Source organism: Malania oleifera, chromosome 7 (genome assembly GCF_029873635.1).
Source record: "Malania oleifera isolate guangnan ecotype guangnan chromosome 7, ASM2987363v1, whole genome shotgun sequence".
NCBI lineage: Eukaryota > Viridiplantae > Streptophyta > Magnoliopsida > Santalales > Ximeniaceae > Malania > Malania oleifera.
In genome coordinates this window covers 103076873-103102023 of record NC_080423.1, presented here as the reverse complement: position 1 = coordinate 103102023, position 25151 = coordinate 103076873, and the positions used below count along the sequence as shown (strand labels likewise).

The 25151-nt window shown below is 35.9% G+C and overlaps 2 protein-coding genes across 5 annotated transcripts in view; one reads left to right on the top strand and one right to left on the bottom strand.

The window, feature by feature from the left end:
• The first annotated feature begins 2779 nt into the window (after window positions 1–2779).
• LOC131159528 (protein ORANGE, chloroplastic-like) lies at window positions 2780–23787 on the top strand. Its single transcript, XM_058114519.1, has 8 exons — window positions 2780–3156; window positions 5375–5489; window positions 6165–6281; window positions 6409–6495; window positions 11392–11468; window positions 22002–22129; window positions 23057–23193; window positions 23547–23787. The coding sequence occupies exons 1-8, from the start codon at window positions 2948–2950 to the stop codon at window positions 23622–23624; spliced, it is 948 nt and encodes a 315-aa protein (XP_057970502.1). The 5' UTR covers window positions 2780–2947; the 3' UTR covers window positions 23625–23787.
• An 897-nt stretch (window positions 23788–24684) lies between these two features.
• The window catches only part of LOC131159788 (ATP-dependent DNA helicase SRS2-like protein At4g25120), a 95610-nt gene continuing 95143 nt past the window's right edge, over window positions 24685–25151 (bottom strand). For all 4 annotated transcript variants that reach the window (XM_058114956.1, XM_058114957.1, XM_058114958.1 and 1 more), the window contains one exon: window positions 24685–25057. In XM_058114956.1, coding sequence (XP_057970939.1) covers window positions 24968–25057 — 90 coding nt within the window. In that variant the 3' untranslated portion in view covers window positions 24685–24967. The remainder of the gene's footprint in view (window positions 25058–25151) is intronic.

Here is a 25151-nt window from a genome sequence, read left to right as displayed (position 1 = left end):
CCTTTTTTTCAGCAAATTATTTTATTCCATTGTTAACTTTAATTTTTTTTCAAGCATCACAAAATTATAACTGTGTAAAACTGTTAATTACATTTGTTAATAATACATGTACATTTAGTCATTTTATATATTTTCAAAAATTTCATAACTTTTTTACTGAACACTCAAAGGTAACTTATTACCAAACATTGTAAAATTATCAATGATGTGGTCACGAAAATGGTAATTTTATGTTTTAAAAACTTCAAATTCATAAGTTTTAAAGTTTTTTAAAAAAATTTTAAAACATTTTTTTTAAAGCTGAAAAAACTATTTGCCAAATACGCTAACCCATATTTATATTTCAAATGAGACAAAAAAGAAGTCAAACTCACTCTAAAAATTAAGAGTGGAAAAACGGGTCGAAACCTAATGGGTGACCCATGAGTCATCTGTTTAAGTTGACTTTGGGTTTTATACAAGCTAACCAATTTATAAAAGGATAAACCCAGACTCAACCCGTCTATTAAATGGGTTAGGTGGGTTTGGGTCGGGTCACCCGTCAGGTGACCCATTTAAAAATAAAATGAAGGAATGTTTTTTTTTTTTTTTAAAGATACGTTCTTTTATATGAAATATTAAAAAAATTTTAAAATAAATAAATTATATTTTTTGAATGAGTGATCCGCTTATTAAACGGGTGAATTTGAGTTTACATAGTAATCATCTGTTAATAAGCAGGCGAATTTGAGTTTACATAGTAGTCACCTATTAATAAACAGGTTAACTTGAACCCGTTTAATCCAGACTCGTTTATGATCCGCCTGAACCCAGTCCATTAACCCGTTTTACCATCCCTCCTAAAAATGCTCAAAAAGAGAAACAATTACGAAAATGGTTCTTTAAAATTACAAAATGTTATTTATTAATATTGGACCAACTAAAGTCATATGGCAACTACCACATCATGAAGGAACATACCAAATTATATCTTTTGCTTATATGGATCTAACTCATAGTAAGTACCATCTTCCAATTGATCAATTGCAAAAGTAGAAAAGTGAAATCTTGCAATTTTTTTTTTTTCATTGAAAAAATGAATTTTCAAGTATATAAAAAAATGGATGAAAATTTTCTTTCAATTGGCATAAAAGAAGAGGCTCATTACAACATCTGCAGTGTGGCCTTTGAGCTGTGGTCCAACTTTCAACATTAAATAACATGAAGACAGCCATAGGAACGTTTGGTTCAGAGTTTAGGGAGGATAACAGACGCAGACACTTTGGCCTAGGTGAAAGCTTCACTTCACTCCATCAGTTTTAGCAGATGTAATCTACTATTAAGTCTTATCCATATTAACATACATTAGGGTGTATTTGTTTTGATAATCACGAGGCAATGCATAAATAATGCTTGGCAACATAAATTTTAAAATTTAAATTAGATTTGTGTCAGTTTAAAAAACAAATATATAATTTCATATTAAATTTTATGACAAAAATACTTAATAAAATGGCAAACACTACTTATAAAATTTCAAAAATTCCATTATTCTCTCATGAGGTTTTAAAAACACACAAACCTTCCAAGATTTGGTTAGAAGACAAAAACCTTCTTTTGAAAGATTTGTCTTTTTGTAAAATATAAAGAGAGATTTTTTCGTTTTTGGCTATACTTGGAGGATGTCTCTTAAATTCTTAAAAATCTCCAGAGAGATTTTTGGAAATTTTAAAACTGTAGGGAGATTAGTGTCTTTTTGCTAAGCTTAGGGGAGGTCAGCATATTTTCTTTTAAATTTAAATTTAAATTTAGGACAAAAGACCTTGACATTTCCTAAGATTTGACAAAAATAATAAGGAACTCTCTTGAAATTTCAAAAATTCCATGAATCTTCCCTCAGATTTTAAAAATACCATAAACTTCTCCAAACATTTGATTTTTGAGACATTTGAACTTATTAAAAGACTTGTTAATTCACAAAATATGAGAAGAGATTTGTGTTGTTTCGAGAAATTTAAGGAGAAATTGTAAAATTCTTAAAAGCTCAAGAGAACTCATTCAAATTTTGAAATATGCTAGTGTCTTTTATATAAATTTGTATAAAGTAAAATTAAAAGTATAAATTCAAATTCTTAGACCAATAGTGCAAGACTCTTTAAAGAATAGCTCTTGACCATTCACATGGTATAAACATATTTTTAAAAATAGATGAGAACCTAAGGAATAGCCTACTTCTGTACTATTTTTACAGTGCACTTCTGTAAATTTCGTCGATGAGATTGACGAGTTGGATGTTGGATAGGGAGGAAGAGTAAAGAAACGGAGCAAATTTTTTGGTTGCCTCGCGTCCGTGGGCGGTGAACTCTCAGAGATTAAAAGATGCTGGACCATCTAACGTATTTCATTTAAAAAACGTTAAATGATCCAACGTTTTTTATGACGCATCAAATGGAAAAATAAAATTTTTCTCGAACTTTTATTAAATATTTTTAAATAAATTAAATCAAATTCAGAAAAAAAAAACTCCTCCATATTTCAATATTAGTTACTCTATGCACCAAAAATAGAAAAAAAAAAAAAGACTCGCTACTAATGACGTGGAAAATCCTGACCAGATTAGATTTTGAATTTTTCAGTTTTCTGCTGAAAATAGTGAAATGCATTGCACCGGCCGTCCCTTTCTTCACATTCACCCAAACGCAAACATAGGACCCACCGCCCACCAATGAGGTCCCTACACGTGCCGCACCACAGCTACCTTCCCACCATTGCTTATATATTTATAAATTATAAAATTATTATAAAAAAAAAAGAAAGAAGAAGAAGAAAAAGAAGAAGAAGAATCTCCTCTGCCTCTGTTCTTTCCTTCAACAAAGCCATACACGAACAGAACAGGAAGCGACTAGCGAGCTCGATGTTCTCGCGAGGGAGTGAGAGGGAGAAGCGCAGGGATTGGAGTTGAAGCAAGATGGTTTGTTCCGGTCGAATTCTCGCGGTTTCGTTCCCTACTAAACCTGTGTTGCATTGCAATCCGTATTTCTCCAACTCCAGATTTCTTCAGGGCAAGCTCAAATCCAACTTCAAATGGCGCTCAATGGCGTTGGAGCCCGACGCGTCGTCTTCGTTTGCTCCTTCCGTCGATTCCGATTCGTCATCGGCTGATAGAAACGCCCCCGGGTAATCTCTCGCTTGTGTGTGTGAGCGTTTTGGGTTGAATTATATTGTTTCTGGTTTTGGAATTCGTTTGGTTACTGAATCATGCTGCGAACGAGAGGATAGTTTTGATTTTTTTCTGGTGTTGTGGCGTTTATGGTTTTTGGAAAATTAGTATGTGAGGTCAGCCACTCCAAATAACCGGATGTTGGGCAACTGAGAGAGGTTTTTTGTTTCCTTAGTTTCGACATAGCGAAAGAAAATCTAAAATTCTAAAATTGTTCTTATTTATATTGCTAAATAAATGGGATTTGAAGCTTACAGTTAGTGAAGCGTTAACGTATTGTAGTACAAGCATTTAGTGCTGAAACATATGGAGAACTGTTAGGAGTGACGGAGAGGAATGGTCAAGTATGGGTATTAAAATAGTTATTGTTCATCACAGGAAAATGCTTGCGAGATTTTCGCAAGTGATTTGGTGAACAAGGCTTAGTTGACCTTTGCAAAATTATTGCTCCTCTTATAATTTAATTACATGTCTTTTGCCTTTTTTCCTAGATTTAAATTTAGGGTAATGTTCACCAACTCCCTGTAAGTTTTCTGAAAATGGCACTGCAGCCTTTGAGTTGCTGACAATTACCACAAAATCCCATGTAGGATGCAAAAATTGAAGTTAAGTGGGCACTTTGAACTTGCATAAATGACTTTGTTTGGTGTATGCTCTTAAGTCTCAGGAAAAAAATATTTTTATAGTTTTTTTTTAATCCTAAATGAATTATGCATGTTATTGAAGACTTTAATATTTTTTAATAATATTTTACTGAGTATTTATCATTACAGTTATGCCTTAATTTTCTTATGGTAATGGAATATGCATATTTATGTTTTTGTGGATTTTTTAAATCTTAATATTTCTTTAGCATTGGCAATGGATGTTAGTTCAAATTTATAAGGTTTGACAATGGTGGGTTCTGTCTAAATAATAGTTTAAGTTGGGAATTTATTCAATTAGTAATATATTTTTTTTAATATTTTAATGTATACTTATTACTTGTGTTATTAAACCCAACTAGGCCTTGATTGGTTGGACCAAAAACCCAGTGACCTGAGCTTAAAACCTAGTTGGTTTTTTTATGAAAATGTATACAACCTAGTCAAAGGCTCAAACCCCCCAAACCTTACTTTTCTTGTATTCAGTTGTTGCATTTTTTTTTTTCCAAAACAAGGCTAAATTAGTAAGTTATGAAAGTTGAGATCTTCTTATGTAAATGAATCAATGAAAATTAAAAGTTAAGAGTTAAATACTTTAAACTTTGTATAGATTATTATTGACCACATCAGTCTTATGGTTGACTCACTTTTGGATCATTCATTGACTCACATCGTCCCTTTCACTAGGCTCATGTCCGGGTTGGATTTAACAACATTGCTTATATAAGTGTATTTATATTTTAAGTTAATTTGTTAATGTCATATGTTTTGGTAATCAAATGAATATATAAAAAGGTCATTTTGCTGATGTAGGCCTTTCTTATCGTGGAAGTAACCTTTGATAACGCAGGGGGTGTTTCTTTCAATAGAAATATAAAGGGAAGGTAATTTGTGGAAGTTTTTAGGCACTTATAAGTTATAAGAAACTTAGTGGTTGGAATGTCAGAAAACTTAGGGATGTAAATGGATTTTATGATTAATATAAAAATGTCTAGTTTCTAGCTTTTCTCTTCAAATGTCTCTTTGCTATCGGAGTAAGATTGGTGTTGAGACATGAGAACTTGACTGAGTTTTACTTTGTAATTTTAGTAATTTGAAGTTGGTAGGTATTTGGCCCTTTTATGACTTTTTATTAGTTTGTTTTGTTCCCTTATTTAACTACTAGGGAATGGCCATGTATATGGCTTCCTTTTGCTCCTTGAATGTAACAACTAATTTGCATTTTTTTTTCCTTTGCACATATCTTTCATTTTTATTTATTTATTTTTTTGCTGATTTGTCCAGAATAAATCAATATTTTCAAGTGCGACAAATGATTTGATCAAAAATTTTATGTACGTTGGTTATCTTTATGCTGAATAAATTAACAAAGCACAAATTATTTTATCTATATCGGTTTTCTGTGAATAAATTAACAAAGCATCTTTTCCTTTGCTTTGATGTTAAAAATGGCTGCTGACTTATGTAAAATTGGATATGATCAATGCCCTGATGATCAGAGACGTTGCATATTTGATTTGTCTCAATGCAGCTTTTGCATCATAGAAGGACCTGAAACAGTGCAGGGCTTTGCCAAAATGGAGCTGCTAGAAATTCAAGACAACATCAGAAGTCGTCGAAACAAAATTTTTTTACATATGGAGGAGGTTAGATTCATAGATGTACTACTATGTTCTAAAATGCATGCGTGGTAACGTTGTTATGTTTTTTGTTTGGCTTTGTTCTGCTTATAGCAAGTTATGTATTTGCTAAAGGTTGAGTTGGTGACGATGCGATAATAAATTCTGTGGACCACTACAGAGTCTTAAACTTCTTCAAAGCAAAATAGCTAGTACTATTCAAACCATGAATTATCTGACAGCTAAACCTAGATTAAATATTTAAATCAAGGGGACCTCTAGAAATGCAGGAAAAAAGAAACTCTTGGATTCACTTAAAATACAAGAAAAATATTATAAAAGAATCTATTGTCTAATTAATCTGTATCTAATTTGACCCATTCTATCCCATTCAGTAGCTGACAACAGCGAGAGAGCTGTAGTTGAGTAGAAGTTGATTCTTATTCTCGCACAACCCATTCATTCACACATGGGAATTTGTAGGGTTTTTAAAGAGCATTTGAGTATAGGAAGCAATAGCTAAGCTGCAGGGGCATTTTTAATGTATTTGAATATCTGACTACTGTTTGATCTAGTTTTGTCATATGATTTTGGCTATGTTTGGTGCCCTTCACATCTAGTTAAACTATTTTCATTTCCATATCTAATAACTTAATCACATATCATCATATTTGTGATGCATGTGCCCTCAAATTCTTGTAGGTTCGCAGGCTTAGGATACAACAGAGAATCAAAAGTGCTGAACTTGGAATCTTTAAGGAAGAGCAAGAAAATGAACTTCCTAATTTCCCATCATTCATTCCATTTTTGCCTCCTTTGGTTAGCTTTCTTTTACTCTAGTAATTTGTTAAAATTCATCTGGCAACTGCATATTTTAAGATATAGCAATTCTTTTGTTCTCCTTTGAGGAATTTCATCTGGCGACTAATCAATATATTGCATGCAGAGTGCAGCTAATCTTAAGGTGTACTATGCCACCTGTTTCTCTCTTATTGCTGGGATTATCCTTTTTGGTGGTCTTATAGCACCTACTGTAAGTTTTCCTGCCGTTGACTGTTTGATTTAGAAATTTAAATGACCAACGAATTCATACCTGTTGAAGAATTGGGTAATTTGGAGACCTAATCACAATGATAAGTTACTCCCTCAATTTATGATATATGTAAAGTACATAACAATGATAATATTGAGGGCAGGCCTTGGGTCGACGGTAAGGTTGCTCCTATGTGACTAGTTGGTCACAGCTTTGAGTCCAAGGAGACAAACTCTCTGCATAAAAGCAGGGGTAAGGCTATGTACACTACCCCTCACCATACCCTTGCAAAGCAGGAACCTTGTGGCCTGGGGATGTCCTTTTTACATAACTAAAATAATATTATCCTTGCTAACTGATGCACTAATGCTTACTAACACAGCAATAACTCACTGTAATGCTAAAATAACTATGGTGACCAATAACACTCCCCCTCAAGCTAGAGCATAGATATCATATTCTCCTAGCTTATTACAATTGGATTTAACTTGAGCACCTCCCAAGGTTTTAGTGGAAAAAATCAGCAAGTTAAAATTCAGACATCACATGAGTCATTGTAATGAGCTTTTGCACAAGTTTTTGTCGAACAAAGTGGCAATCAGTTTCAATGCGTTCTGTTCGCTCATGGAAGCTTGGTTTGGAGGCAACATGAAGCGGCTTGATTATCACACATCAACTCTATAGGATGAGAATGTGGATAACCTAGTTTTCGTAAACATGTTTTTTATCCAAACAAGCTCATATGTAGTGTGGGCCATCAGCTAATACTTTGACTCAGTACTTGACCCATCACATCTTGTTTCTTACTTTTCCAGGATACTAAGCTACCCCCAGCAAAACACAATGAGGTTACCCAGCCTAATCTGTATCTGTATATCCTGAACATAAGTGTGACCTTGATCTTGATATAAGGGACCTCTGCCAATGGCGCTTGAGGTATCTCAAGATACAAATGACTGCATCCTAGTGACTTTTTCTTGAAGAATTAAGAAACTGGCTCGATATGCTAGGTGGAGTAATCGTGAGATAGTCAGTCAACAAATCACCCACATCTGGTGCTAACTTGCTGTTAGGATCCATGGGTGTATTTCCCAACCACCCACTCTCTTCTAAAGTGTCTAGAACATACCTACTTTGTGACAAGATGGTCGCCATATGAAGTCAAGATACTTTTATTAACATACTTTTGGGATTCATGGACTCTATCCCAAGTCCCAACACACATGACCTTTGACAACTGGAGCAAACCAAAAACACATAATGAACAAGATAAACAATTAATGAATAAAAACCACAGCATGTAGCACTGTCTGAGGCCCCAATGGACTCAACAAACATTGAAATAGCTTCAGGTGGTACCAAACAATCATTCCTTGGAGTACTGCACATCGGCAACTAAAAAGGTTAAATATTTGGACAAAAAACCATCACCAAAAACTCAAAATATGTTTATTGAAGGATTCAAACAGTATAGGATCAACTCAAGCCAGAAACATGCCTGTAAGAAGCTTCACAAGCCGCACATGGGATTGACACTTCCTGGCTTCAACTGGGACATTAATGCGCCTAGGAGCAGTCCCAGTGATGGGATTTCAGTGGTGGGTAGATCAACAATGTCTATGGGTGGCTATGGTGTTGGTTTTGCAAAATCTAAAGGGCTTTGTGTTTGCAGTGTCGTCCAGGGAATTTCTGCAAATGTTGTGGCTTCCTGCAGCTGCTGGCTGGTTTTCAGTCCTATGGTATGGTGGTGGTGGCAATTCTGTTACAGTAGTAGACATGCAGTATATTTAGGGTTTAGGCTTCGACTTGACAGTGGCTGTGGCATTTAGGGTTTAAGTCTCAGAACCATACTCTAGTACTGTGTTGAAGAATTGAGTGAATTGGAAAACATAATCACAGGTTAGGTCTCTCCCTCTATTTATAATATATGCCAAGTACATAACAATGATCATATAACCGTTACGAACTCACGCACTAACTCATGCTAACACAGCAATAACACAGCAGAAACACTAAATAGCTATAGTAACGAACAATACCATTATATTTAGTGACAAAACATTAGTTTCATTAGATTTTTTGTGGAATCTTATTTCAGTCCTGTGCATTTTTACATGTGCATACTTGTGTCCCTTTCTTTTTCTATGTTTTTTTCAATGTGTTCTGCCTAGCCTTATGGTGCACTATTGTTGTTTTATTCTCAAGTAGTTTCACAAGCAACGAAGATGACTTGCAATACTATACTCAGCCTTTTGAAGTTGAATCTATTTATTATATCTGTTGCATATTCACAGTTCCATTTTATCATATCAGAAGGTTATTTCCTTGTTCATGCTCGGATGCAGCTAATTGGTGCAGTGCAACTAAATTATTCTCCCTGATATATGCTATTGCACGTGTTTTAGTAGCATTGTCAGGAAGGGACAGAAAATCATAATTTCGTAAAATGATGCACAAAGAGCTTTGAAGGATGGATGTCACACTAGTCTTAATAGAGACTAAGGTAAACATATGCCAAAATGAGATTTATTTCACTTTGCAACAGTATATGGAAGCAAGCATCATACGCTAAATAAGTTGCAGAGTCTTGTTGAAAGTGTTTTGGCTGTCATACTTAGCCTTCTTGGATTATCATCAGAACCGACTCTAAAAATACCAGTCCCAAAATGATAGGCCTGTCTTCAAATCTCACTGAAGAATCACTTTCAACCGGAGTTCTTGGACTGCCAAATGAGTAGATGATATCTTAGCCGTGCCTCATTTCGTCAGATGGTTCATTATCCATATGAAGGGAAATCAAGTATGTTGCCTCTAGAACAAGGGTGGGATGGATGGAGTGGCAAGTTTCTATTGATGTATACCATATTGAAGATAGAATAATGTCTTTGAGAGAATCCATTTTTTGGTATGGATAGTAGAATATCAGTCAAAATGAAACACATTGGTTTACGAAAATGGGAAAAAAATATGGAATCTTGCTACACTACCAGCAATATCTTGGTTTTTATACCAAGATTGATGTACATTGGAATTCTTCAAAACAAGATGCTAGTTTTTTATGGTATTAAAATCGGGGAGGAGGAAGAGAGAAAAATATAATTAGAAGAAAAATGTAGTGAGAGAAGGTATAAAGCGTGTTTAAAGTTGTTCAATGACAAGAGAATCAGAAAGATAAGGAAGAGGAAGGAGGGGGGATGGCAAAAAAAACAATCTTCCATGCCTCTCTATGCAGGAGAAGAGCAGGATGGAGATTGTGGACTCACTAATTGACTTAAAAATAAAAGTTTTAGCTGTTAGCCTTTTAGTTCGTCATTGAAAATGAAGCCTTCAGGCTTCCCTGGCCTACTGCTCGTGTTGAGAAACAAAGGAAGAATGACAATCATTAGGAGGATAAGACAAAAAATAGAACATAAACATACGCAACAAGAATTGAACCTAGGACATTGTGACAATTTTGGCTCTAATATGATGTTGAAGTTGCTAATTGGCCTAAAACTTATGCTGTTAGGTTGCAGACAAATAATGCATATGATTAACAGAGCTAATAGATAGAAAAAAGAAAGAGGAGTAGCAGAGCAGATGATGAATGAAAAAAAAAGGAGGAAAGAATAGTGGAGGAGGAGAGAGATGATATGTTTTAATTTTTCAGGTGCTGTTAGGTAACATTAAGTGTTTAAGTGCTGAAAATTGAATTCAAATCTGATTTTGTCAATTATTTCTGAATTTTAACTTGATTCGGTCACTGAATCTAAATGATGAATTATTTTAAGGGCAAAGGACGCTGACCTTCCCTGAAATTTGACAAAAAGACAATGACCTCTCTTGAGATTTCAGAAATTTGGAAGACCTCCCCTGTGGTTTCAAGAACTCCAAAGACCTATCCTAAGGTTTGTCAAAAAAACATAAACCTCTCCTTGTATTTTTCAAAAAGATAAGGTTTTTTAGGGAAGGTCTGTGCTTTTTTGAAAAACCTCAGGGAAAGTCTTTGGCATTTTTGAAATCTCAAGGGAGGTCTCTGTCTTTTTGTCAAACCTTAGGGGAGGTGAGCATCTTTTGCCCTTATTTTAACCATTTGGTATCTAATATCTGAATGTGTTATTTTCAAATTTTAAGCTTGTGATATATGTTTCATTTTGGGTGTTGTGTGTGTGTGTGTGTGTGTGTTTTCCTTTTTTGTCATTTCACTTTTCATTAAGGGTAAAAATGGAAAACAGGCCTCAGAAATTTCCTACTTATTAAATCAGACATTTGACTATGTCTGATTCTGTCAGACCAATTTTAGGAGTATTAAGAGCCCCCACCATACAAACTAAAGTCTGACTAACTCACTTATTTAGTGAACCAGTTTGGACATAACCTCTATTTAGAGGCTTTTCAGATCAAACAAGTGTCCTCTCACTCATCAAATAGATCATCTTCTTCAACTGAGCTATGTTTACAGCAGCCACCAAAAAATCCACTGCCACTAGAGTTTCTGGTTGTAGTTAATTTTGTCTTCTCCTTGCAGTTGTCACAAAATCTTTGTCATATTATAATACATGAGAGAAACTTGATGTGTGTGTGCTCTGCTCTGACAAAGGGGATGAAGCCATGCACATTAATGCTGCATTTGGTAGCATGGAGTTGGGGATTTGGATTTGGACAAAATTCAATACAATTTTGTATTACATCTTGTCCAAATCCATACAAATCCAAATCCAAGGCCTCTCCCAAACACAGGGTAACTGCAAAAATTTTGGAAATAATCCTTCAAGTGGGGATATTATATTTCCTATCTCTTTCTGGCTATGAGGGCTTGCTGGTTTAAATGCTTCAGTGCTTGTAGACACATATTAATCCATCTGGTTTTTGACCGTTCTCCTTCACATCCCTTCCCCTCATAATTGCTTATGTCAGCTGGAGCTTAGATTGGGAATTGGGGGCACATCTTATGAAGATTTCATTCGCAGCATGCATTTGCCATTGCAGTTGAGGTACAGCTCATATATTTTCTTGAATTTATTTTCCGTGATGATGCATTTGAAATGGTTTGCTGCTCTGGATTTTGGTTCCTTTGGTCCGTTGTACGACAGGAATGATATTGTTTTCTGGTCATTTGCTGCAGCAGTTGTGGATGCATTACCATCCAGAAACCATTATTTTTTACCCTTTTGTTGTTCAGTAGAAAAAAAATGATAATGTTCTTAACATAAATATAACTTTTCCTATGACCTCCTTAACCAAAAGGAATTTTCATCTCGTTTTACTTTTGTGTTGACTTGCCTTTTTCATTTCCATCTACAAATGGCAACTTGACAGTGCTTGAAATATTGTTATCCTTACAGATTATATTTTTTTGATAAACAAAGAATTGTATTAAAAGAGAGAAGAATGTACATCAGAAAAATAGAAAGAGAAAAGGAAAAGAAAATCCTCCCTTTACATCAATAAAAACTTGGTACGAAGAATGCAACCTAAACAGAAAATTAAACCCAATGTAACAGGGCCGACCAAGCCCACTGCAAGTCTTCCTGGAGAAACGTGACAAAAAAAACCATTTGCTCACACCCACAGCAACACAAGATATACCACTCTACTCCAAAGCAAATTGTTAGTAGTTGCCACACCTTTGAATATTCTATTGTTTCTTTCCAACCGAACACACCAAATAGCCATAAAGATGCAACGCCATAGAGCTTTCACATCCTTTCCTTTGCCAAAACCCCTGAAAGTTATGGCATAAAAGGCCTTCAAAGTGTATGGACAGACACAATTTTCACCAAATATACCAGATAACTTATTCCAAATGGCCAACTAGAAAGGGCAATGAAGAAAGAGATGTGCACAAGTCTCTTCACTCCTCATGCAAAGGACACAAATGTCGGGGGACAGGGCCTTATTAGGTCTTCTCTTTTGAAGCAAATCATTGGTTCTTTCAAGTATCCCAGTCCAAATGGAAGCTTTTATTTTTGAGGGAGCTTTAGCTTTCCAAATCAAAGGATACAAAGCAAAAGGATCCGCTGTTGAATCACAAGTCAAGTAGGTGAAAAAAAAAAAAATTACAAGATAAGTCCCCAGAAGGATCTAACCTCCAAACCCTATTATCACTCCCTGAACATGAAAAGAATCGAGCGACCCAGTCAAAAGAACCATCTCATTAATCTCTCTCTCATATAGATTTCTCTCAAAATGGAAGTTCCAAGAATACCCATCTTCTTGCAAGAGAAGAAAAGCAGAAATCAGGGTGTCATGAAGATTTTATAAACAAAAAAGATGAGGGACAGTACTAGCCGAAGGAGTCTTCCCCACCCAATGATCCTCCCAAAAGAAAATACACTCCCTGTTATCCACTGTACAATGCACTTTATGAAGGAAATAACCATAAATCTGAGATTCAAACTTCCAAGGACTTGAATAAGTAATGTTAATTCCCACTTTAGCATCATCTGTTTGTATCCTGACAGATTATATGAGTGTGCTTTTGTTTTCTTGTGGAGAAAAACATGCGTGCACGCTTGTGAGAAGTGGGGGCAATGAAAGAATAAAGCAAGAATATTGAGAGCCATACAATTTCTTCTAGTTGAGATTTTGATTAAAATGAATGACCTAACTTGAAGATAGGTCTCTCCCTCTATCTATAATATAAGTTAAATTCATTCTAATGACAATAGTACCCTTACTAACTCTCGCTAATTAACATACTAACACAATAATAATAATAATACTAAAAGACACAAATAACCTCTAACACTGCCTCTCAAGCTGGAGCATAAATGTCATATGCTCCTAGCTTGTTACAAATAAATTTAACAGGAGCACCCTCAAAGCTTTGGTAAACAAATCAGAAAACTGCATGTCAGACATCACATAAGCGGTAGTTTTGAGCTTCTGCACTTGTTTCTCCTAAACATAGTGGCAATCAACTTTAATATGGTTTGTCCGATCATGAAAGACCAAGTTGGAGGCAATATGAAGAGCAACTTGATTATCACACATCAACTTCATAGGTTGAGAACGTGAAAAACCTAATTTTTCCAACATGTTCTTCAACCAAACAAGTTCACAAGTAGTGTGAGCCATAGCTCTATATTCTGATTTAGCGCTTGACCTCACCACCACAATTTGTTTTTTACTCTTCCAAGAAACCAAATGACCACCAACCAAGATACAATACCTTGTTGTGGATCTCTGCTCAGATGGCGATCTAGTCCATTCTGCATCTGTATATCCATGGATATGATTGTGAATTTGTGACCATGATCAAGATATAAAAGACCTAGGTGTACCTTTGAGATATCTCAAGATGCGAGTTACTGCATCCCAATGACTTGTCCTCGGAGAATCTAGAAATTGACTCACAATTATTGTTGCAAAAGATATATTTGACCGAGTGACTGTCAGATAATTCAACTTTCTAGCAAGTCTCCAATATTGTCTAGGATTATGGTAGCAAATCAACCATATCCAACACTAACTTGCTATTAGGATCCATGGGTGTAGCAAGTGGTTTAGATTCCAACAATCCAGTTTCAATCAACAGAGATTAAGAATATACTTCCTCTGCGACAAAATAGTTCCCATACGAGATCTAGATAGTTCTATATCCAAGTAGTATTTCAATGGTCCCAAATCTTTGGTTTGGAACTTAGTCTGTAGAAAAAGTTTGAAACTTTGAATACCTTTATCATCATCACCTGTAATAACAATATCATCCATATAAACAACAAGAAGGATCCTATCCGATGTAGTATAATGATAAAACACAAAATGATCCACTGCACATTGTCAAAGACCAAACTCAAGTACTACAACACCAAAACAACGAAATCAAGCTCAAGGAGACTGTTTTAAACCATACGGTGCCTTTTTGAGCTGACACACTAAGCCTGACTTCCCCTGAGTAACAAACCCAGGTGTTTGCTCCATATAGACCCCCTCCTCAAGGTCACCATGCAAGAAGACATTCCTCACATCTAACTAATGTAGAGGTCAGTGACAAGTAGTAGCCAAGGAGATGAATAGACGTACTGATGTAAGTTTGGCAACCGGAGAAAAAGTGTCTGAATGATCCAAACCATACAATTGAGTATACCCCTTAGCAACAAGATGGGCATTTAGACGAGCCACATAATCATCAAGGTTGAGTTTCACAATGTAAACCCAGTGACAACCAACCATAGACTTGTCAGGAAGAAGAGATACAAAGTTCTAAGTGCCATTGTCTTGTAAAGCATTCATCTCTTCAACCTTAGCATTCCTCCACCCAGAGTGGGTTAAGGCTTTCAAAATAGATTTAGGAAGGGTAGTAGATGACAGAGCAGTAATAAAACAATGATAGGATGGCAATAAGTATTCATAACAAACATAGTTGGAAATGGGATGTTGAGTACATGTGCATTTACCTTTCCGAACAGCAATGAGAGGATCAACATCATGGGAAATATGATCATTAGACGAGGAAACCAAAGGCGTGGTTGTAGAAGCTAGAGGGGACTCTCTTCCTTGGAGCTACCATCGTGAATACACTTGCAAATTAAGATGATCAAGACAATGAGAAGGACTCGAAGTACATGGAAACTTAGATGGTTGGTTAGGCAAGGACAACAAAGTAGAATCTGAAAGATTAGGTAGAGGAAGAGACTCATTGAGCTCAGAAGCACTTAGGGATTGAGTGTAGTAAGGTGTAGACTCAAAGAAGGTATCATTGGTAGAAACAAAGAAGCGATGCAACACAGGATTATAACAATGATATCCCTTTTGAGTATATGAGTAGCCCATAAAGACACATTTTATAGCATGAGGATCCAACTTATCCACTCTAGGAGTTAGTTGATGAACAAAGGACACACTTGAATATATGAGGAGGGAGAGAGAATAAAGGTGAATTAGGAAAGAGAATGGAGTATATAATTTTACCACTAAGAACAGAGGATGAAATCCTGTTGATCATATAGCAACCAATAAGTACAACATCACTCCAAAACACTTTAAGTACATGCATTTGATAAAGTAAGGTGCAAGTGATTGATATGTCTATTTTTCCTCTCCGCAACCCCATTTTATTGAGGAGTTTGGGTACACGTTGATTGATTGACAATACCGAACTGAGTCATATAAGCAGTGAATTGTGCACTGAAATACTATTTAGCATTATCACTTCGAAGTATTCAAACTGGCAGACCAAATTGAGTCTTTATTTCAAAGAAAAAGGCACAAAATACATGAAATAACTCTGAACAATCTTTTATCAAATATAGCCAAGTTATTCTTGAATAATCATCAGCTAAGGTTACAAAGTATCGGAAACCCAACTTGGACACAACTCTACTAGGATCCCAAACATTAGAATGAACTAGCATGAAAGGGCTTACAATCCGTTTATTGACTTAGGAAGCAATGGTGCTTTCCCAACTGACAAGACTCACAATCTAGTCTAGACACAATGCTCAAATTAGGAACAAGACGTTTTAACTTTTCCAGTGAAGGATGACCAAGATGATAATGAATTCGAGAGGTGTGGTAGTTGCAATGTAGGTGGTAGAAGGAGATAGCGGCTCAAAGTGATAAAGTCCACCAGCTTCATGCCCTCTGCCAATTGTATTCCTTGTTTTCAAATCTTGAATAACCACAAAATTAGGGAAGAATATCACTAAACAACTCATGGATTTAGTAATCTTGCTAACGGACATAAGATTGAAAATAAATTTGGGAATATGCAAAACTGAAGGAAGAGAAATAGAAGAAGTGGGATTTACAATCCCAATTCCCTTGACTGCAATGGTGGATCCATCAGCAAGAGTAACACAAGGTAAATTTGCAGGATATTGAGAGTGGAGGAGTTAGGTATACCTTTGACCCAAGGACTAGGACGAGAAGTATTGGATGACAAACATACTATGGGATTACCTATTGGGCAAGAGATGCAATGGGAAGAGAAGCTTGTTGTGACACTTGATACTGCTGGAACTTGGAATACTCTTCCTCTGACATGGATACCGTATGTTGCCCCCACTTGGCTCCAAAGGTGTGGAGTTGGTGGTGGCTGCATTGTCATCACGTGAAGTCTACCGTGGAGATCCCAACACTGCTCAATAGTATGATTACTTTGTCCACAATGAGTGCACTTGCGAGGAGTGCCTCTACCTCATCCGTCTCTACCACCATGACCACCTCGATAACTTTTGCGTTGTTTGGTAGAGAACTAGAATCACTCTGTGTAGCAAAAGTTGTCCTCTCATAACCAGATGCAAGAGTAGGAGAATGTGTGCTAAAGGAAGCACGAAGGACACGAATATAAACGTCGGCAAATGATGGCAACTTGGCACTACAAAGTATCAAGGACCGGATTGCCTCAAACTTGGGTCTTAAGCCCGCTAGAACCCAAAGGACTGTCATCTGCTCCCTCTGCTTCTGCATCTTACGAATATCAGCAGCTGTAGGTTGCACGACGTTAAGCTTCTCATGAATATGCTTTATCTCTCCAAAATAATCTGCAATGCTCCTATCTCCTTGTTGCAACTAAAAGTACTCCTGGGATAAATCATACATAAATGTAATGTTACTAGAGTATTGAAGTTTGGCATAATCTCATATCTTTTTGCACATATCTAGATGTATACACATTCGTGCAATCTGTGGCTCCATCAAATTCCACAAGAGGGAAACAATCAAGGCATCTTCTTGAATCCACACTTCTTTTCTCTTCTCATGAGAAGGATCAGATTGGAGCAAGTTGTTAGATTTTACTAATCTTTATAAATAAACCCGAACATCTTTAGATCATTGAACATAATTCTTTCCATCCAACTTTTGAGTCGTGATTTGTGGCAGCGATATAGGAAACATATTTTTGGGATTCATAGACTCCATCCCAACACTCACAAACTTGCAGCCATACCAATGTCAAACAAGAAGAACAATCAAAAACTAACAATCACAAACTATGTGAAGCACCGACACAACCACGGATGAGGTGAACGACTCACCTACTGATATAGCACTGCCACAGCCTCACAACTTGACTTACGAACACGGCCACTGCTCCAAGAAACTCACAAAGAAGCCTTTACAAACACTGAACAGATATTGATGGATTACCACGAGTGCATGGTCGAAAAAGGTTGGGTTTTTTAGCAAAAAACATGCCCAACAGCTTGATAATATTGTCTAGAGAAGGAATCAGAACATGGCAGAGGGAAGGCAAAAAGAAAAAGGTGGCTGGAAACTCTCTCACGTGCTGGCATGTGGGGTCTGCACTGCTGGTGCTTGGCGGTGCATGGGGCCTTTTCTGGGGATGGGGTTTTGTTGTGGTAGGCTTCGGAGGGTTCTGTTTTTGGCTATATGGTTGGTTTTGTGAAATAATGAAGGGTGGAGGTGGATCTGAAAAGGGCAGCGAGAGGAATGTGTTTTCTATCAATGGCTGAGTATAATAGGGTTTATGTTGGGTCACGCTCTGATAGCGTGTTGAGATTTTGATTAAAATGAATGACATAACTTGAAGATAGGTCTCTCCCTCTATTTATAATACAAATTAAATACATTCTAATGACAATAATACCCTTACTAACTCTCACTAATTAACATACTAACACACTTAATAAATAATAATACTAAAAGACATAAATAACTTGTAGCGCTTCTTATCCCTTTTTATTTATATTTATTTTGAAAGATGCAAAAAATCCAAAAATGGGCATAATACATTATTATTTTGAAGCAGTATATGTCATTCAAAATCCCTCCCTTAGGCTGGTGCATTCCACACATCTCATTGTATATGAAAGAGAATGAAAAGCCCTACAAGTTACTTTTTTTTTTGGGCAAAACATCAAGCACTAAACTAAACAAATGCTGCAGAAAACAAGCTAACTTCTAGCCTCTCGTCGATAAATTCCTATCAATTTGAATTGGCACTTTTTATGACAACAAAGTTTGATAGAAGCACAATTCAAAACCCACTTCTTTTATCAGAATTGGCGGACATAGAAGCTTGCAAACTCCGTGTCCTGTGGTGTTAAGCTCAAATTCCGCTTTTGACCCCACAACCATGTGCTGTTTCTTGATTGTCAAAATCACTGAATTATCCTTTACAGTGGTACAGAAATTGGAGTGTCTGCCAATTGATCTGCTGAATCTGCATTGATATTTAACTCAAATGTTCATCATTTCCAAGCAAAGGTCTTCCTTCAGCTTTAAGGAAGCAAACAGAGTTGCCGATGCTTTGGCTAGTTTATGCAATAACTGTTCTGCTTACCAGTTCTGCAACGTTGTTTTACCTCCAATGCAAGAGGATGTTAATACGTTGGTTCCTCCAAGATGTACTTGGCTTTGGCTTTTAATGGTTGGTTTCTTTCTACCCAAAAAAAGTTGCTTGCCAGATGTGGACTTCCGTTATGCAAAAACATCTAGATAAGAATATCAGGTCCATGCATAAATAGCCAACTCTACTTATAAAAAATGTAATTCCAGGCCGAGTGTGAGAAAGGAAGACAAGTGGGCCAACCAATATCTGTTTCTTTGTTATCTCTCTGTATTTATCCCATCATCCTCAATATTCTCCCCCATCTAATCATTGGGATGACCAGGCCTATCAGCATACTTCCATAGTAACACCCCTATATTGCTGACTAGTTCTAAATACTATGTCACTAGTTCTAAATACTATGTCTTTTTTGGGTGCTGGGGTCGGGGTGGCGGCATCAAGGTACTTTTGGCAACGCCTAGCCCAAGAAAGCACTTCCAGGCTCCTAAATTTTGACTTTTTTTTTTTTTTTTTTCCCTTGGTTAGTGGGTTTTCAAGTTCTTGCATCCCTTCATTCATTTTCAGTCATGTATCATCATGTACGATAAGAATTGTATTTCTCCCATGTGAATGTCAAATAAATAATGAATAACATGGCTAGTTCCAAACTTCATCATAATCCTTTGGAACCTCTTAAAGATATTCTATTTGATGATGTGTGCCTTCAGTTTGCATACTTTACCATGTCAATGGAGAGACAAATCTCGGCGGAACATTGTGAAGTATGCAAACTAAATCTTGGTGGAACATTGGCTTTTTATTCCAAGTCTCTTGGAAGGCAACAATCTTGTTAAATTGCATAAGATGCTACCAAAAATTTTCCACTAACGAGAGTTACTCTTACTTGAAATTCATTTTAGCTACTGGGCAGAAGTCTCATCAGTCCCATAGGTAAAATCGTCGTTCAACCAATCTTGCTTTGTATCTTTCTACATAGGCATCTGCTTCACATTTCACAATGAACAATATAATTGCATGCAGTAGCCTGTTTGCTTGGGAAGAGGAACCATCTCCAAAGAATTATTTTTTCTAATTATATTAACTCCAACTTGGCCTTACATGGTTCCAGCCAATGATGATATAAATAAATGATAAAGAGGGTGAAAATAAATGATAAGAAACAAGCTTAAATATAAAAATGTAGAGTGCACAAATAGTTAAATGGAAACAAATCTCAATGTTTTCAAAATAAATTATTAGAATAAAACATTATTTGAAAGAATATTACGAATTTGAATTCGAAATGTGTGTGTGTGTGTGTGTGTGTGTGTATTTGTAGTCATTTTGAAAGAACAGCAACAACCAAGCCTTAGGAGAAACATCCTCTGCAAGTTGGAGTGCTGTCAAATCCTTACCATCTCAAAGTCTGAAGTTACTCTTAAGTATACACTTCCCTATCCTATTGCCACTAACAACTCACTGCTCCTAACTAGCACATGACATGGCCTATCTCATAAGTGATCCAACCATATTGAACACCCTTTTTTTATATTCTACAGGTATTATGCCCTGCTTATTGCAGATGTATGCATTCCTTGATTTATCCTTTTGAGTTATTGCACTCATTCACCTTAGCATTCTCATTTCTGCAAATTATTCTTTTTGGATATGTGGCTTCTTAGTTGCCCAACATTCTAATCCAAATCAAAACTTTGCTCTGGATATTTTGTCAATGCTGTCAAAATTTAACAGTATGCTTTTGACTCATCCTAAAACATGGAAAAAACACTCATGATGAGAAAATGTCGGAGGGGAATCGAGTGCAATGTTTCTAAACAAATAAAACTTACAAGGGAACTTTGAAATGAAGCAAGTGAAATGGTATTGATGAAGTATATACTTGTTAGAGCTGCATACCACCCACTAGGTCTTATAAACATGTATGGCAAGTTCACCTATACAGAAGTGAGGAATAATAACTAACAATTAACTTCCCTCTTCTTATGTCCAATGATTCTACTAGTTTAGAAACTTAAGGAGGACACTGGACAGGGGTCACTAGGTCAGAAAAGTGGGAACTATAATTTCTGAATTAAAGAATCAGAATGAATCAAATCTTCCCAAGTAGGATTTGAACTCATGACCAGTCAGTTAATGGACCTAGCAATCCTGAACATATGATAGTTATGCCTTTCTGTAACACCATTTTTTATGGTGAATCTGATTATATCTGATTGATGATGCCATGATCATTCAGAGTCTTGAATGGGCTGTGGGATTAGAGATGTCTGGCTCATTGATTTTTCCAATAAGTCCATCCTATTTTTTGTTGACTATAGTACAGACTCTGTGCTACTAGTTATCTGAAGTAAAAGATTCTCTTTCACATGGTCTAGATGGGTCTTATCTACTCCAAACAGAAGCAGATTCCAATTAAAGCTGACCAAGTGCTACATAGGTCTGTGCAAAGCCCTACAAAAGGGAGTTTCACGAATCCCAAGATCTAGTTGTCCTTCTTCAAACAACAATTAATGCGAAAATAATTAAAAATGTAAGGAATAATCACTTAAAACCATGACAATTTACACTCTGGCCTGTGAAAACACTCAAGCTTGAGTTTTCCCCAACAGATAGCCCATAACCTTGTTCTTCAATGTTAAATATCCAGTCTTCTGATCAAATGCGAAATACCTTTGTAGATGGTAACATCACTTCTCTCAGATCAAAATTTAAGTTTTAGTTCTTAATGCTTTACCAACTTGTTTCTTATGAGCTCTTTGAATCAAAAGAGAAAGAAGAAAAGGAAGAAGAAAGAGAGGAAAAAGGATGCATGCATGCTGCTGTCACTTGTCAATGCACACACATCCCATATTTTATTATTTTTGTTCGTCTTGCTATATTTACAACAGTTTATTTAAAAGATAGAAAGAAGAAAACGAGAATTAAAGAGTGGGAGAAAAGTGCATGCACTTGTGTTACCAATGTGCACACATGCTATATTTTTATCTGGCCTACTACATTAGCAGCTGTTCATTCAAAGATGTCAATGTATGCAAATACACTGATCACTTTTTACTGCTAAGCAATGTCATCATCCAGTCATTGGAAGGAAGCATTTGATTTACGGGTTTGTTCATCATATATCTATTTTTATTTTATTTGAGGAAATGAAAGTCAAGACAACCATATTGAATAATTTCAATAGCCTGCTGGCTGTCTTGTCTGGATTTTCACCCCCTAAGTCTGTTCTTTTACCCTGTACCGACCCACTTGTGGCAATGCTCAGTCAGGTTGATCCCATTGTGGCATCATTCTCTGGAGGAGCAGTTGGGGTGATCTCAGCGTTAATGGTGGTTGAAGTAAACAACGTAAAGCAGCAGGAAGATAAAAGATGCAAATATTGTCTAGGAACTGGTATGCATTTTGGAATATCTCCTTTGAGGGCCAGTTTTAACTTGGTGTGGGTTTTGATATTTTCTTTTGAGATGCTTCTTTAGTTTGACTTGATGTTTTAGAAGACTTGATCGAGGCTTGCCTCAAAAGAAGAAAAGCTCAATAATGCCTTGATGCATTGTCTAAAATACAAAATCCTGAGAAGGCAAATGCATTAAACATTGAGGCACGCATTTTGCACCTTTTATGTTGAGGTTTTTGGTTTGTGAATATCTCAAGATAGATTTTGTTAGGAAATTTTAACTGAGTGTTTATATGAAATGAATATCCTAACATAAGCTTTCTAACTCTTGAACCTCAACCTTTCTAAAATAATTGAGAGTTGCATCGTATATCATGAAAATAATTTTAACTTTGTAATGTTGTAATTATCTCTTGGTATGATTTACTTAGTCAATTCAAGTTAATTTTTTAATGGTGAACAAGTAGTTTTTTTTTCAAATTATATTTGACTTTTTAATTTTACTATTTTTTCTTTGTTTTTAAAAATAAATACAATTTATTTATATTGTTTAATCCAAGAAATAAAATTCTCAAAAAGCTTATGGTCTATGCCTCACCTCACTAGGGTTAAAACACCTCACCTTACCCATGCACATTTTAGAGAATTTGTTCAACCAAATGTTTCTATGAGTTCTTTGTATGGTTCTTGTAGAAAGTTCCTGATTTTTATAATGTGCAATTAGCTCTGCTGCTAGATCCTTCCCTCTTTAATAATCCTTGACGTTGCATGTTGAGATTGGGGAATGAATGTTATGCCTTTCAAAGTTACAGTTCTCTTTCATTTCCTTCCCAGCCAAATTTGGTTGTGTCCTTAATTTATGCAATTTTGACTGCCACTGCCTTAATGGACACTTTACACTTTGAGCTGTTGGCTGATCAATGCAGGATATCTTGCTTGTGCTCGCTGTTCAAGCACAGGATCACAAGTTCTTATTGAGGCAGTCTCAACAGTTAGCGGTGGAGATCAGCCTCTTTCACCGCCCAAAACTGAGAGATGCTCTAGCTGTTCGGGGTCAGGAAAGGTAGGATGCCTGAAAAAATTTGGTTTCGCTGTTACTATCTGCATAAATTATCAACTTTTTTATTTATAGATGATAGAATAGCTGCGTTTTCCTGCCAACCCAATGAACTAATGGTTTTATGGGCTGATGTGGGGGCTTTACACTGAACTAGAAAACCATCATTTTAAGTTCTCTCAGTTGATATTTGGCATTAAGGTTCCTGGGTTGTCAATCTGATCCTCTTCAAAGCATGCAGATCACTTAGTAGTCATTGAAAACTTCCAAATTTCTCTTCATACTGGTTGAGTTTCATTTTTTGTTTTCTGTAAATAGGATGATAAGGTTTAAAATGCTTTCTCCTTTGTATTTTGCAGGTCATGTGCCCTACATGCCTTTGTACTGGGATGGCAATGGCGAGTGAGCATGACCCACGAATTGATCCCTTTGACTAAAGTTGCATCGTCCTCTCCTACTTTGCCTTTTTTATATTATTTGAGTTGTAGAGCTTTTCTTTACACGAAAGCTAAGCCATCCTGTATATACTACAAAAACAAGAACGCTGTGAATGCACATTTGGACGACTTGAATTTCTACAATGAGTGATTTCCACCTAAACCAGTTTCTAATATTTTTCTTCCTTTAATATCTCTCTATCTCTCTCTCTCTCTCTCTCTCTCTCTCTCTCTCTCTCTCTCTATATATATATATATATATACATTTGGCTTTTGTTTTCTTCTTTACCAGAGTTCATTGGTCATCTCAAAATGAAAATAATTCATCAATAAATCCCATCACATTCATAAACATTGAGGGCGGGAATACATTCAAAAAGGTGCTATGCAATTTTCAATATTGCGACTAAAGAAAAAAGAAAATGTAAATTCAAATTAAAAAGTAAGCACTTAATAAAAAAAGAAAAGAAAAAACTTAAGGGAAGTACCAATGTTGAAAGCTTCACGGAGATTTTGGCAGCTTACAATTTCTTTAAATAACTGGGGGTGAAGTGATTTAGGTGCTGTGGATAATCTAGTCTTTGCAGAGAATTTATGCTTTCTCAAATTACATTTCTAAATACTGATTCGCATAAGTGGATAAGCAAAATTGCCCATAAAGAATTACTAGGGAAGAAGTCTACATTCAATAGGGAATGTGGAAATCATAAATAAATAAATAATCTAATAAATGTCGATATTTGTTTTTCTATCAATTTGCCAAGGGATTGAGGCCTCCGGAAAATTATATAAGAAATCTTCCCCTATATGTGTTCATGTACTTGTATTTTAAATGTTAGATATATGACAAATTGATCTTACATTCATTGAAATCAAACATGTAAAGAGAGTGATCCATTTTTAACATGTGCATGATTTAGGAAACAGATGTACGAACACATGAAGGAAGAGGTTCTTTGTATAATTTTCCAGGTTTGCATTCACTAAAACTTGTTAGTATTTATTCATGATTAGCTCAGATATTGGCTGTGATTGAGTAGAGATCAGTGTCACTGCTTGATGAACTCTTTCTTTTTTTAATAAAAAAAAAAAAAATCAGCTCTAAACTTGAGCTTCATTTATTTTATGTGATACATAAATTATCAGTTTGAATTATGGAGGGCATAGAAAATGAACTTGAGAGCTTACAGAGAACACAGGAAATACTACTAAAATTACAATACAACAAACACAACAATATATATATAATAGCAATCCACATTGTCATCTCTGAAACATTTACAATCTCAAGAATTAAGAGGCATCTTTTCATATCCTCCATGAAGTCAAAATGGCTTCTCTTGTCACAGTGATTTGTACTGCTCAATCAAATGTGAAGCATGGAGACGCGACGTAGGGACGACAGTGCATCCCAAACTTTGCAAATATGCAATCTGCCACAAAACAGTGCAAAACAGAATATTGAACATAAGAAGATTGACACAGCCCCAGCATGAGCATTTGGGCAAAAAGGGTTTCTGTGAATGA

Coding starts and splice junctions, on each gene's coding strand:
- LOC131159528 (XM_058114519.1), top strand. CDS start 2,948: ATGGTTTGTTCCGGTCGAATTCTCGCGGTTTCGTTCCCTACTAAACCT. Junction 3,157..5,374: donor GCTGATAGAAACGCCCCCGG/GTAATCTCTCGC, acceptor GTCTCAATGCAG/CTTTTGCATCATAGAAGGAC. Junction 6,282..6,408: donor TTCCATTTTTGCCTCCTTTG/GTTAGCTTTCTT, acceptor TATTGCATGCAG/AGTGCAGCTAATCTTAAGGT.